Source organism: Canis lupus, chromosome 24 (genome assembly GCF_048164855.1).
Source record: "Canis lupus baileyi chromosome 24, mCanLup2.hap1, whole genome shotgun sequence".
Lineage (NCBI taxonomy): Eukaryota > Metazoa > Chordata > Mammalia > Carnivora > Canidae > Canis > Canis lupus.
In genome coordinates, this window is record NC_132861.1 from 10,837,078 (window position 1) to 10,851,284 (window position 14,207).

Below are 14,207 nucleotides of genomic sequence, written 5' to 3' on the forward strand. Positions count from 1 at the left end.
GCTGCTTAAACAAGTAAATAAAAAGGTTGTACAGATAACCAGTCACTGCCTGAAGGCTTTGCCCTCCCAGAACATTGCTAGGCCCAGGTAAATTGTTTTTTTTTTTCCGGTATCCTGAACAGGAATTGCAGTCACCAGTGACCTCTGGTGGGATACTCCATGGATAGCAGAGATAATTTACATGATGATAGATTGCTCTATATCTCTTTCCCAGACATTTCAGATACCACATCCTTCAGGCTTTCCTTTAGGAATGCTCCTTTGTCTCCATTTACTGCTTCCTTCTTTACCCTACACCTCAAACCTACGGATTCCCCAGGACTTCATCAGGCACACCCATCTTTATCCTCTACATGCTCTCCCTGGTAGTGCTAGTCTTCTGAGGGCCCTCCTATATATGTAAGCCCTGCAAGCAAAAGGTGCCAGTGAACAGAATCAGCTGCAGAGTCCTGTAGTCACTGATTAAACACTGACCCACCTCCAGCCCATTTTCCACCTGACTGTCCACACTGGGATGCATCACAATTGCCACCCGTATATATCAGCCGGCCGTTGTTTCCCACCACCCTTTCCTTGAAGCAGCTCCAAACCACTAGTCTACACTTTAACTCCCAGGGCAACTGTTCTTTAGAGGCAGATCCTCTCTCTTAGCAAAGAAGGTGCACCTTGCTAGCCTCATCCTAGGTCAGGCCCTGAGCCACAGCCAAAACCATTCAACAAAAACAAATAAGTAGCAGGTAGAGAGGGTGCAGCAGAGTAAACAAGGCAGCACACGCTCAACGCAGGTCGCAGGTCAAGGGGAAGGGCATTTAGGTGCTGGAGCTGCCGCCACCTGGTGTGTAACCCTCATTGGTTGAAAGCGCACAAGGCAGTCTGCCCCGCTACCACTCATTGGCCAAGAATGCACAGGACACCCTACCACTCGAGCTCTCTTTGGCTGAGAGCCTTCAACAACACCTAAATGGAAAATAAATGCTTTGTGTGTATGTGTGGATATAACACATACATAGTATAATATTGTAACTGACTGCTTTACATAATTTTAAAATCTTAAGGCAAATATTTAAGAGGTAAACTCATTAAAATAAATGGAAGCATGAGGAACCAAATTAAATCGGGTATGTGTTTATGTTCTAATTACTCCCAAGTCTACATCTATAGCTCTCCTCTTCCACACAAACTCCAGACCTACATACTCAACTGCCTGTTGGACATGTTTTCAACCAACATGTCTTTAACTGAACTCACATTTCCCCCATGCCCTTTCACACCAAACCTGGTCCTAACCCATGTTCCAGCTCAGCAAACAGCTGCAGCATACACCCAGCCATCCAAGTCAAAAACAGAAACTCCATCCTTCATTCTTTCCTCTTCCTTGTGTTTTATATATTTTCAGTCACCAAATCCTGCCCATTCTACCACTTTAGTGTCTACTGAATGCATCCAGGTGGCTCCATCCCACATGGCACCATACCAAGGGGGTAGCCAAGTAAATGAAACCCTTTACTATAACTGAATATTGCTTTCTATGGTGGGAGAAGGGTACGGAAGTCAGAGGGAATATTAGTTGCTTCCATCTGGAGGAGAAGGGAATTAGAGATAGCTGCACCTTGAGGAATGTCTGAATTTCCTTGGTGGACAGGAGAAGGGATTCCAGACAGAGTAAACAAAATGACAAAAGATCTGGTAGCTGGAGAACACATAATACCAAACACAAATATTTGTGAGCACCAGCATTATTGACAATATAGCCAAAAGCTGGAAACAGCCCAAATGTCCACCAATAGATAAATGAAAGAACAAAATGTGGTATACACATACAATAGAATATTCTTCAACCATAAAAGGGAGCCATAAAAAGAAATGAAGTACTGATAGATACTACAATATGAATGAACATTGAAAGGATTATACTAAGTGAAGAAGCCAGACACGAAAGGTCACATATTGTATGATTCCTCATAAAAAAATATCCAGAATAGGTAATCCATAGAGCTAGAAAGCAGATTGGTAATTATCAGAGGCTAAGGAAGAGGAAAGCAGGATGTAATTTCTTAATGGGTGTGGAGTTTCCTTTTGGGATGATGAAAATGTTTTGGGATGAGATAAAGGTGGTCGTTCCAGAACATTATGAATGTACTAATTGTCAATGAATTCTTTATGTTACAATGGCTAATGTTATGCCCCATGAATTTAATTTCAATTTTTAAAAGTCTTTTTAAAATTTTGGAGGATAAGGGAGAAGTGGTTACAAATAAATGTGAGAAGGTGGGCAAAAGTAGTATAAGAAGGACCATAAGTATAGATGAAACATTTGGGGACATATTCAAATTCTCATTCTGTATGGATTACTGATACTGTATTAAATTCTTTTTTTTGATACTGTATTAAATTCAATGGATATGTAGATATTATCTTACTTGACTGGGGTGAAATTTGTGGCTCCTGGTTCTTCTTGAAGTCCCTGTTTTGATCAAATCTTCTTTAGAAGGAAATTTCCAAACATACTCATCATTGTACTGTGTCTGATTGGGAATAGGATCACTAAGGGAATATGTATATCCTAGTCTTCTGATACTTTTTTGGCTACAAGAAAAGACAGTGAAAATCAGAATGAGGGGTTAAATACCAAATCTTACAGCAGTACACATGTCAAATAATTTAGCTTGTTACATTTTTTTTTTAAGATTGGTTAGTTTAAGACTTTATGCCAGAAATCACTTAACTTCCAGATTCCCTTGAAAAAAAACAATTTTGTGTCTCAGGATGGCTCTTAACAAAAATATGGGAGACCTAAAATGGAATTTAAAAGAACAACCATCTGAAGTTCATTAATTCACTTAATTTTTTAAAATGCTTGTACTCTCCTGTATAAACAGTATTTCAATGTAATCAAATACTTGGTGAAGAAATGTTTCTCTCTATGGAAGTATTCCAGTTAATTAAAGGAAGATACATAAGAACTGAGATACCACTAGTTTGCAAGGCCCTAATAAAACCATGCATCCAGGCAATGATCACCAGTTCCTACTCACAGTCCAAGAAGAGAGTCCACCAGCTATTATGTGCCCTGGATGGACATACACAAAACCTATTAATATTTTTGTCAAAATACCAAACTTGAATCACATGAATTTGGAATATTAGATTACAGGAAATACAGGAAAAGAGAAATATTATTTAAAATATATATGGAAATAAAATAAAATAAAATAAAATAAAATATATATGGGAATATATGGGAAAGAAATATATATGGGAATGAAATCAGAAAAATCCAGAACAATTATCTGTTTCAAGAAAGAAATTCTTAGGGGAAAAAAAAAGGAGAATCTATAGATTAAATGAGGTTAAAAAATATAATGACCAAGTGCAATGTGTAGAATTTATTTGGATTTAATTTCTAACTGACTAATTATTTCTTTTTAATTATGAGACATTAGTGGGAAATTTGATTGCTGACTGACCATTTGATATTAAGAAACTATTCCTTTTTTAGCTGAGACAGTGGTATTGTTGCATATCTTTAAAGAGTCCTTTTCTTTTAGATACACATAAAAATAATATTTAGAATTAAAATGATATGATGCCTGGAATTTGCTTCAACATTACCCAGCGGGAAGGCTGGGTGGAAGATATATATAAAAAGTGTCCATGTGTTGATTATTGCAGCTGGATAATAGCTAGGGATTCATTGCATATTCTTTTGTGTATGTCTAAAATGTTTCATATTGGCTTTTTTTTTTAAAGAAGCCTGGGTTGAACTCAGGTACTGTCTATAAGAAACCAAACATCTAGAAAGTGGGATACATCTGGATGATGGACTATTTTACTTGTCATTCAGATGTGTAGGTTCAGCTAAAGTAATCAAAGGCACATGAAGATTTTCCAAAGGCAACACAGTACAAATAAAATCGCTTTAAGGGAATTGATTTTCAGATCTCCACCCCTCAATGTACTCTTTCTTAATGCGCCTCTGCCTGAGAACAAACCTCCAGATCTCCACAGGTGTTTTCTATCCCACACCTTTCACCCTTCCGCACATCATGATAGGATCTTACATCAGTGCAAGACACCTCTGGGTATAAGCCTCTGAGGTCAAGAAGGTTGCCTCATGAAGAGAAACTGTTAGTGGTTCCAAGGAAGGAACCTTGTAATCCGAATTCCATACCCCTATCTCCTGCTTGCCTCTGGAGGTCTGAGAGGGTGAGGAGGGGCGGGTAAAAGGGAGGGGGATGCCATATTCTAACCAGGGCATGTGGTCTATGTGGGATGTCCTGAATTTAGGTATGCTGTAGAGTGCTATAGCTAAGAGCAATGTCTAGTTTTTCATTTCCTAACAATTACAGAATGTTCAGCTCCCTTTAGGGAGAAGCATCTGAGAAGAGAACAGGGAATATAGAGTGCTTCAAAATGGCCCTTTCCCCCACATATTTAAAATTAAACATTTTTCCAGCTTAAAAAAAATCCCTAGGACATGTCATTCACTAGAAAGAAAAGCATCTCTGAATAGGTAAAGCAGTACAGGGTGGTAATGCTGATTCTTTTGAACACAACCAGAATCTTTTCTGGGACCAGAAAAAGACTACCAGATTCATAAAGACTCACTGGATAAAACTGGTACATAAAAATGTTATTTTTTTCCTTCAGATTTTGTATTCCTCATTCAATAAGGTACTTAAGTCTCATTTTTTTAACCCAAACATATTATGAAATATTTACTCTAATACAGCCAGTCCTCATTTTATTTTATATTGTAAAATATGTAACAATACATGGAAGTAATATGCTGACTTGCCAGACCAATTCATTTTCAGCATGTAAAACTTTCTCTTTCATTAAGTGCATAATACATGTTTGATTTGTATCTATAAGGGAAGATAGATGTTACCTGAATCTATTGTGGCAATCATTTCACAATGTATGTAAACCAAACATCATACCATATGCCTTAAACTTATATGTTGTGATGCATGTTAATTATTCCTTAATAAAACTGGGAAAAAATATTAAACAAGTTTCTTCCAAGTGAAAGAGTAACTGATGTAATTGAATAGTCATTTGTTAAGACGTAGCTTTTCAGTATACTTCTCAGAAAATGAGTTAGCAAATAACTCAGTAACTGGATGACATATCATCTAATTATTTGCTTTCAATAAAATCGAAAGAGTACCCAACCAAGTTGTCAGCTGCTCAATCATAAAAATCACCTTGTAATTTTTGGCATATAACTCAGAAAGAGTTCAAAGTCTTGAATGACAATCCCACACTTAACTCCTTTCATTCACAGTTCCTCATGTGAACAAGATTGCTCAACAGTAGCATCTATAAATTGAAAAATAAACACCAGAAGCAGAAAAAAAATTGATGCTGAATGCAGTCTCGTTCCAAAAATAATAACACTTAAAACTGGATACATAAATTAATTTCAAACAGAACAGTCACATTTATCTCTTTAAGATGCAATTTCAAAAAATTTACTTTCTGTGTTTAGTAATTATTAACATTTGTAATGTATTTATTGCTTTGAGCAATCATGTACTAAAAATAATTGTGATAACTCAATACTTAGGGTCACGTAACATGTTTAAAAATTAATTTCAATTAATATACTAAAAGAATTTCAACAAAGTATAATGGAGTGATCAATAAATTGCTTTCAAACAAAATATATTACAGCAGATTAAAATTCTTTGGAGGAAGTGGAGTGGAATAAGAGAGTTCAAGAAGCAAAGGGAATGAAATAAATGGCCTATTAAAGAAGGTGCGTATTTTTCAAAAAGATCATACCAACTATCAATTTGTTAAAGTGTTTAGATTACCCATTGGCTATATTTTGTTTCTGCTGACTTCATAGTTTCATTTTAAAATGTCAATCTTTTAGGATGGGCTATGCATTTTCTCTCTCACAATTATTTTACAATGAAAACTTTTCTGTGAACTTAAAAAAATATGCGAATTTGAAGACCACTGACCTAGACTCCATTAGGACCCATTTGTTTTTGGAATTTTTCCCAAATGTTTCTTCTTGAGACAACTGTTACTGACTGGGAAGCTGGCATGATCATTCCCGTCAGATGATAAATCTCCCAGTTAGGGGACATAATGTAACTCAGTGGGATAGACAGTAACTCAGATATCAAGAGTCTTGCAGGCTTGTCGTTTTTGAAAGTCTATCAGATATATACTGAGAAAAAAATTAATGAAAAATTCGGAGTAATTTCTTGGTGCTAGTCACTGTACTAGTGCTTTCATTCCATCCTTAGAAAAACCCCTAAGGCAGGGATCATCATTCCCACTTCACCAACCATAAAACTGAGCCACGGATGGCTTGTAACCTGCTGAAGGTAGCAGCGATCATAGCAGGTAGAGCAGGGGAGCAGAGGGTAAAATCGACTTCTGCTGTACTCTTCAGCCGTGCTCTCGCCCTTACGCCATTTGGCTTCTCAATAATTTGGACTTTTTTTAAAAAGATTTTTTATTTATGTATTCATGAGAAAACGCACAGAGACAGACAGACGGAAGAGACATAGGCAAGAGAGAAGCAGGGAGCCCTATGCAGGACTCGATCCCAGCACTCTGGGGTCAGCCCTGAGCCGAAGGCAGATGCTCAACCACTGAGCCATCCAAGCATCCCAGCAACTTGAACTTTTAAGGTGAAAAGATCCTCTTTGTGGGAAACACTTCACAGAGGAAACACAGGCAGGCAGAAGGCTCTCCATGCTGGTTTCCCACCCACCACGGATGCAATGAACAATGATAGGACTTTCCTGATCTCACTCTTCCTCACCCACCAATGAGTTTAAAGAGGTGGCTGATGGATAGAAATTCTCAACACTCACAATTCAGGTGGAAATGGAGCTGTTGCAAGCCATTTTAGGAAACAGTAAGTGGAGCAGTGAAGGTAAGGGTAAGTACTGGTGGCCCTCCAGCTTCCAAGACCAATGTTGGTGATGGAAGTGCTAACAATTCTCCATTCAGCCACTTATTCAATTGTCATTGCCTGCCTACTCTATACCAGATAATGGATTTGATTCCTACTCCATGTTCAGGTAGCACAATTCAGTTAACCTATATACTGGCTCTATCATAAAGCATGACCTGCATCAACTTTATGAAGATTCCATGTGTTCCCTTCCTTAGTTCTCCTGTAAGAGGTCTGGATACTGTCTTAAGAAGGGAAGCCTGTCTGGTGCTTGGAGGAGCACTGTGCACTGTACCTCAGTGCATTTTCATAAGCCTTCTCTGATTACTCTTTGTCTTGGTTTTAGACTCTGAATAATAGAATACAGGTGAACAGTTTAAGGTGTGCACATCAACCTGACATAAATCAAGATCTACCGAATTAGAGCAGGAACCGCTCCTGTCTTGGGCGTGAATGCAGTCCTCATGGTGGTGGCATAGGAATCCCAGGTGGCATCACCTGTCAAAAGTATGACAAAACAGTTTGAAATGTGTCAGACCAGAAAAGTTCCATCATATGTTGTTTTAATAATTAAAATAATTTGGAACGCCTGGGTGGCTCAGCGGTTTAGCGTCTGCCTTCCACCCAGGGCGTGATCCTGGAGTCCCGGGATCGAGTCCCAAAATCGGGCTCCCTCAAGGAGCCTGCTTCTCCCTCTGCCAGTGTGTCTGCCTCTCTATCTCTCTGTGTCTCTCATAAATAAATAAAATCTTTAAAAAATAATAATAATAATAATTAAAATAACTTTTCAAGAGAAAAATATTTTTTGATAATAATTTAAAGTCTAAAGAAATAAAGACCAATTTGCAGCCTCTTGTAGGAAAGAGGAAAGCTCAGGTGAATTATCTAAATAAAAATAGGTCCATTGTTTTTCCTGAGAATTCATACAGGCTATTTTAAAGAGTTCACACAACACATAAAAATATGAAACAGAAAGTCTGAGGTGCTATCACCTTAAGATGTCCACTATGACTTTAGTGACCAACCTCTCATGTATCATAGTAGATAAACCTATACACACATGAAACAACTTTACATAAAGTTTACATATTCCATTTTATCCCAAGCACCTTTTCTCTCCTTCCTCCCTCAGCTCATCATTACTCCCCTCCCCAACTCCCCCCCCCCCCCCATGTTAATAACTGTGCTGGTTTCTTTCCATGCTTTAACAACTGCAGATACAATCATCTAGAGACTTACATATACAAGTATGTTGGCAAAAAAATAAATAAATAAAAATTAAAAATTAAAAAAAAAACAAGTATGTTGGCATTGGGTTTTAGTTTTCACCATCTTGTTTTACAAAAATGGGCTCATAATTCACGAAAGCCTTCCAACTCATCTGGGGCAGCTCTAATGTGTTTTTCATCACAACTGCTCATGATTCTGTAGCTTAGGTGAGATTTACACTACGAGAGCGGGTGGGATCCATAAGAGGAGTATAGTTAGAGGAGACCAGTCCAAAGGTCGAAGCCTCTGGCGTACCAATGTCAAGAGCCTGGGGAAAAGGGGAGTCTGGGGAAGAGGCCAAGAAGAGCAGTCAGCAAGGGCAGGGCAACACCAGGGGCATGTGTGACTGGAAGGCCACAGGAAGGAGGGGTTTCCAGGAAGCAAGTGGGAGGGATGGCCTATGGCAAAGCTGGCCAGGTCCAGGAAGATGAAGACAGAGAAGTAACCATCAGGCACACACTCACAACAGCAGCATTTATCTGCCCCAACCTCCCATTGTCCACGGGAGTACCACCAAAGTTCTTGCGAGTAAAGATTTTAAATGTAACTGAGTCATTCTCTCATTATTCTTTTCTGGGCCATTAACCTGTTTACATTTCACTACAACCTGGTTAAAACGGTCCCCTTTCACGTTCATACACTGCTGGCTGGGGGAAAGCACCTCACTGCTAGACTCCTGTAGCCACCTCATTGCCTGTGACATTCCTGCTTGTGCATCAAATACAAGTGCTGGAAAATACTTTCCTCAAATATGTCTACAATTTCCAAATAGTCTTAAAATCTATATGCACTGCCCAGCCTATAGGGCCCTGACCAAACATTGAATTTTTGCTGTCTACGCACTTCTTCCTATTTCATCTCCACATCTCCCAACCAGGTCTTGTTTCTGATTTAACAGGCCCTTGGGTGCAGCCTGGCAGCTGGACCTGCTCATCCATGACTGTCTCCCCACGGCCTTTTCACTGGTTGAGATTCACCTCCACTAGCTTCCCCAGTCTAACAAAAGTCTAGCCCCTGAATGCTACACTCGGGGCCTCTGCTTACACACACTTTGGGGGCCCACGCCCTGATCCCATTCTGTGAGAAATGACATTATGCTCTGATGTCACTGCTTTTAGTGGGAGTCACTTCATGCTTTCAAGCATTTTGTTCCAATGGCAGAATTAAATGTTCTTTGTTCAGAGAATTCCAAGTATGGACAAGTAAGTGGGAAGAAATTGGGAGGCAGTGCTGTTCTTAAAAGAAACCTTCACTTAACCTGATTTGAACCTCGGAATATGTCTCTTGCAAGGATCAGGAAGGGTCCTCTGCATAGACACCACACATAATTTCAGCCTCTTCTTCCTAAAGCAAAGGATACTAACCCCATCCAGATCAATGTCCTGTTAGGCCCAAATATGCCTAAAAAACCCTGGCAATACAGCTTCCAGGTAACATCTCCCAATTCTCCCAATCCATCACATGGGCAAACCAGACTATGGCTTGGGTGTCCCTCCTCTGGATGTTCCTGCCTACGGCCTTTCCCCTTTCTGAGGACAGTCTGGGGGCTGGCAGCTGGCAGCCTCCTTTTGCTGAGATCCTATTCCAGAAGGCATCAGGTGCAGGAGGGGCCATGCCCAGCTGCTTCTAGGATCTGAGACCAAGTGTACCTCCTTCTCCCTAACTCTAACCCACTTGGATGACTAAAATGATGACATGTGCAATTTCCAGTAGCTCTTTCTACAATTTTTTGTTTAATGACTTTTCTTACTAGATGTCAGGTCAGTGTCTATGCTTCATATTTCCATTGACAAAGCTTCTGAAAATAAAATGTTATTCTAATTAATCCTCTTTCAGGTGCCTGGGTGGCTCAGTCCGTTAAGCACCTGCCTTCAGCTCAGGTTATGATGCCAGGGGTCTTAGGATCGAGCCCTGCATGAGGCTCCCTGCTCAACAGCGAGTCTACTTGTCCCTCTTCCTCTGCCCCTCCCCACATTTGTGCTCTCTCTCTCTCTCTCAAATAAATAAATAAAGTCTTTTTAAAAAGTAGAACAAATCCTCTTCATTAACAGAAATAACTTAAAAATCTATAATCATAATATTTTAAACATCTATTTCCAGCGTGTCCCCCTGCTCCCTTTTGTATTTATTCCTGGTAAGTATCTCAGTGTTTCTCCCTATAACTCTGTGTCCACCTCTCCTAGGATTCTGTCTTCCTATTTCTACCTTCTCTCATTTTCTGTCCATTCTATAGTCAAGTCCTACATCACTCCCATGGATGAACCCCTCTGCTAGGCCCTAGGACATACAGACCCTGTTCTGGACTTAGGGAACTCACAGGTGAGTAGAGGAGATGACAAATATCCAATGAGCACAAGCTTATAGATGTACTGCTGTGCTGTGTGCCATAGGATATTTCTAAGGAGGGTGTAATTCTTTCTGGTTGGATGAGAGAAAGGACACTGAAGGTGGGTCCAGGAGGTACTTCATAGAATAGGTGGTGTCTGAGCCAGGACTTAAAGAGGGAGTGTGAGGGATGCTTGGGTGGCTCAGCGGTTGAGCATCTGCCGTTGGCTCAGGTCATCATCCTGGAATCCCGAGATTGAGTCCTGCATTGGGTTTCCTGCAGGGATCCTGCTTCTCCCTCTGCCTATGTCTCTCATGAATAAAGAAATAAATAAAATCTTAAAAAAAAAAGTGGGAGTTTGACAGTAACCACAGGAGGACACAGAGTGAAACATTTTTCAGACAAAGTGCCATGACATATAAAAGTCTGAGACACAGCAAAAGGTCCAGGTGAGGAAGGCGGAGGAAGTGGCCAATGACAGGTCAGTGATGCCTGGTTAGCCCTGCTATACCCTTGTGCTTTATCACCCCTGGAGGTATTCACAATTATGAAAATTTATTATGAGGTTTTGAAAATATTATAAAACAGTAGCTAGCATGTGCATATTACACATATTACACTTTTCAAAGTGTTTCCATGTATGGAATTTCATTTTAGCTTCACAACAGCCCAATAGATGGGCAGGTATAAACAGTACCTGATTGTTCTAAGTTTGCCTTGTATTTGGGAGGACTAAAGGGGATGGTAAATTCAAGCATTTTTAGTAGGTTGAAAGGGGACCCAAAAGATAAATCTACATCCAAACGCCAGAGCCTGTGAATGGTACCAAATAAGGGGCCGTTGCAGATACAGTTAAGGATCTTGAGATGAGGAGATCATGCTGGATTATCAGTGGTGCCTAAATGCAATTTCACCCCCCTTAGGAGAGGCAGAGGGAGATTTCACACAGAAGAGCAGGTGATGTGACCACAGAGACTCAGGCTGCAGGGATGGGCCCCAGGTCAGGAACGCTGACAGCTCCCAGAAGTTGCAAGAGGCAAGGAAGGATCCTGCCCCAGAACTACCGCTGAGAGTGCAGCCACGTCAGCACCTTGATTTTGACCTTTTGGTCCCAGAATGTGAGACAATAAATGTCCTTTGTTTCAAGCCACCAGTTCACGGTTATCCATGATGGTCCTTCAAACTGACACAGCAATTATAAGCCCATATACAATAATAGTTCGATTACTATATAGCAAGTAGCCCAGGATAGTTATTGTCAACCTCACCTTATTTTTGGACCAAAGCTGGGCAGTGACACATCAGTCCCACCTTTTGGAGCATGACATTTCTAGCAGTGGAAGAGAGAGTGGCACTCTATTAGAGCCCCAAGACTAGGCATGGAGAGTCAAACTTCCCCACTAGAAGAGGAACTTTGGGGGCAAAATCAATAAGTCTTACTAATCAAAGTGGGGCATCAGTGAAGCTGCTCTCCTTTTTACCTTGAGCAGCTGGCATCTTCCTAACTGATCCTGCAAAGTCTAGGAGAACAAGGGGTGGAACTTTGTATATATTAGCCCTCTGTGACATCCAAATGAACTATCTGGTAGGCAGTTGGATACTTCGGTATGAAAATGAAGAAGAGAGAGTGTGACATAAGATTAGGAAGCCATTGGCACGTTCCAGTAGACTTGAAGCCCTTGGTAGGACATGGCCACTGCACAGAAGATGTAAATCAAAAAGGATAGATCTTGGAGGACTCACATTCCCCAGACGAGAAGGCGGAGAAGAGACAGTGAAAGATACCAAGACAGGTGGCTGGAAAGAGAGGAGGAGATTCAAACAGAATGCAGTGGGGAAACCCTGGGGAGGAGGTTCTCCCTATCTCTCTTCTTTGCCTTGTCGTCATACAGAAACAGTGTTTTCAATATTTTTTGTGCGAATTAAGTATTTTAATTTTCCATCTTTAATTTACAAAGAGATCAACAGAATGAAAATATGCATTTCATTCTGGTGGGTCTGCAATTCTAGAGACTTTGCAGTTGAACGGTTCCCACTGCTCTGTAGCCACCACAGAACCACAATTACCCAGCTGGAGGGCTGCGGTGGGTTATTACTGCCATGAGAAAGGCCAGGATGGAGCTGACTACACAGTAATCATGCCACTAGCATCACAGTTAGAACGGCTCTCCCTCCACTAACACAAAAAGCTGACTTTGTAAACCTGCTGCATTTGCATGCAAAATTAGCATTAAAAGCTCTACCTCAGTTAAATACAAAATCACTTTGAAAAAAATCAGCAAAGGTTGGATAGAAGTGGCAGCTGAATGCCTAGTTTCCAGCCTCTGCTACAGCTACATGGGGGGATGCTACTTCCGCAGATCCGCTTAGGAGCCCCTGCATTCTGCATCTCCGGTTTTCTGGGCTGTTCTCTAAATCCTGGATGGGGATCAGATCTCTGCTGGATCTGCTGTCTTCAGAGCATCTGACCTCTGTACCTTGTTTGTCTTTGACCTTGTTCTCCTGGAAATGCACTATTCCCTCCTTTCTCCTATCCCTTCCTAGGCACATTGCGGGGTGTTTAAAAACACCTGAGCGGTTCAGGGAGAGGTTCTGCAGAAATGCAGCGAAGGGCTGTAAAGGACAAGTCATGAACATCTCATGCTCTCTGACTCCCAGACCCTCCATGAATGGAGTCCCGCCCATAAGAGGGAGGCCAGGAGCCTTGCAGACCAAAGCAGCCTTTGCTCTAGTGCACCCCCTTCCCAGGAAAAAGCCCGCCGTCCCCCCCCCGCCCCCCCCCCGCCGCTCCCCCGCCCCTCGCAGCCCGCAGGGTCCACAGCCTTACTTGGCTGCCTCTTGAAGCGGTCTTGAGAGGCGCTCGCGGCCTCGGGCCCAGGCAATGCCATTCTTGCTCAAAAGAAGCCCTAGCGGCGCCCACTGCCCCTGCTGGACTGGGTGCTCTGGGCAGCAGCTCGGGGCTGCTTTGTGACGCGTCGCTATGGAGACGCGGGTCACTCGCCGCAGCTCAGCGGGGGGCCGACAGGTGCGGGAGGCGCCGGCGCGCTCCACCAGGCAGGCTGGAGACCGGGTGCTGGAGACCTGGAAGCAGACTTGTGCTTCCAGGAATATGGATACTTCCTTCCTTCCGTGTATTCCTGTAGTTCTTGCAACGAGCTTTCCTGTGCATTGTCTTGTATATCTGGGGAGAAGAGCATAAAGACAAGTGTTGAAGAGAAAGTCATATTGTCAGATTTGCAATTGCAAATTTTCATCTGTTCCTAACTTTCAACTTAAGTGACTGTGGGCAGAGTTGTCTAGATCTTTGCATTAAGTAGGAAACAAGAGTGGGCAGGGTTGTGTGTGACACCTTTCCCCTCACCAGGGGAGGTTTCTGGCACAAACCGTTGTGTTTTGTGATTGTCAATTTAATTGTTCAATTCCCACAGACTGAACTGTCTCTCACCGCCCCTCCCCCTCCGCCTCTGAGTGTGTCATAATTTTTCCAGAATGTGGAGGGTTTCTATCTTCGTATTCTTGACAAGAATCTTGGTAGTTTGACACATAGTAGGTGCTTAGTAAAATTGAATGCCTCTAGGCTAGGACATAGCTATTAGCCACTTACCTGGGTGCAAAGAAAAGAGAGGAAGTACTCATTAGAGACGTTGGCAATATATTTAGAAAGCAATTTGCAACCATTCCTCCTCT

The 14,207-nt window shown here is 41.5% G+C and overlaps 1 protein-coding gene across 4 annotated transcripts in view; it reads right to left on the reverse strand.

Moving 5' to 3' along the window:
* Nucleotides 1-13,567, reverse strand: part of TEX26 (testis expressed 26) — a 31,543-nt gene extending 17,976 nt beyond the window's left edge. The window contains exons 1-4 of one of the 4 annotated variants that reach the window (XM_072795565.1): nt 13,348-13,567; nt 12,264-12,317; nt 7,342-7,423; nt 2,421-2,586 (exon numbers count right to left, since the gene is read on the reverse strand). In XM_072795565.1, the coding sequence (XP_072651666.1) occupies nt 2,421-2,586; nt 7,342-7,423; nt 12,264-12,317; nt 13,348-13,408 (363 nt within the window). In that variant the 5' untranslated portion in view covers nt 13,409-13,567. Of the gene's footprint in view, nt 1-2,420; nt 2,587-5,210; nt 5,326-7,341; nt 7,424-11,788; nt 11,851-12,263; nt 12,318-13,347 lie in introns of all 4 variants that reach the window. The other 3 variants (XM_072795568.1, XM_072795567.1, XM_072795566.1) reach the window with 3 other exon arrangements.
* Nucleotides 13,568-14,207: the final 640 nt, after the last annotated feature.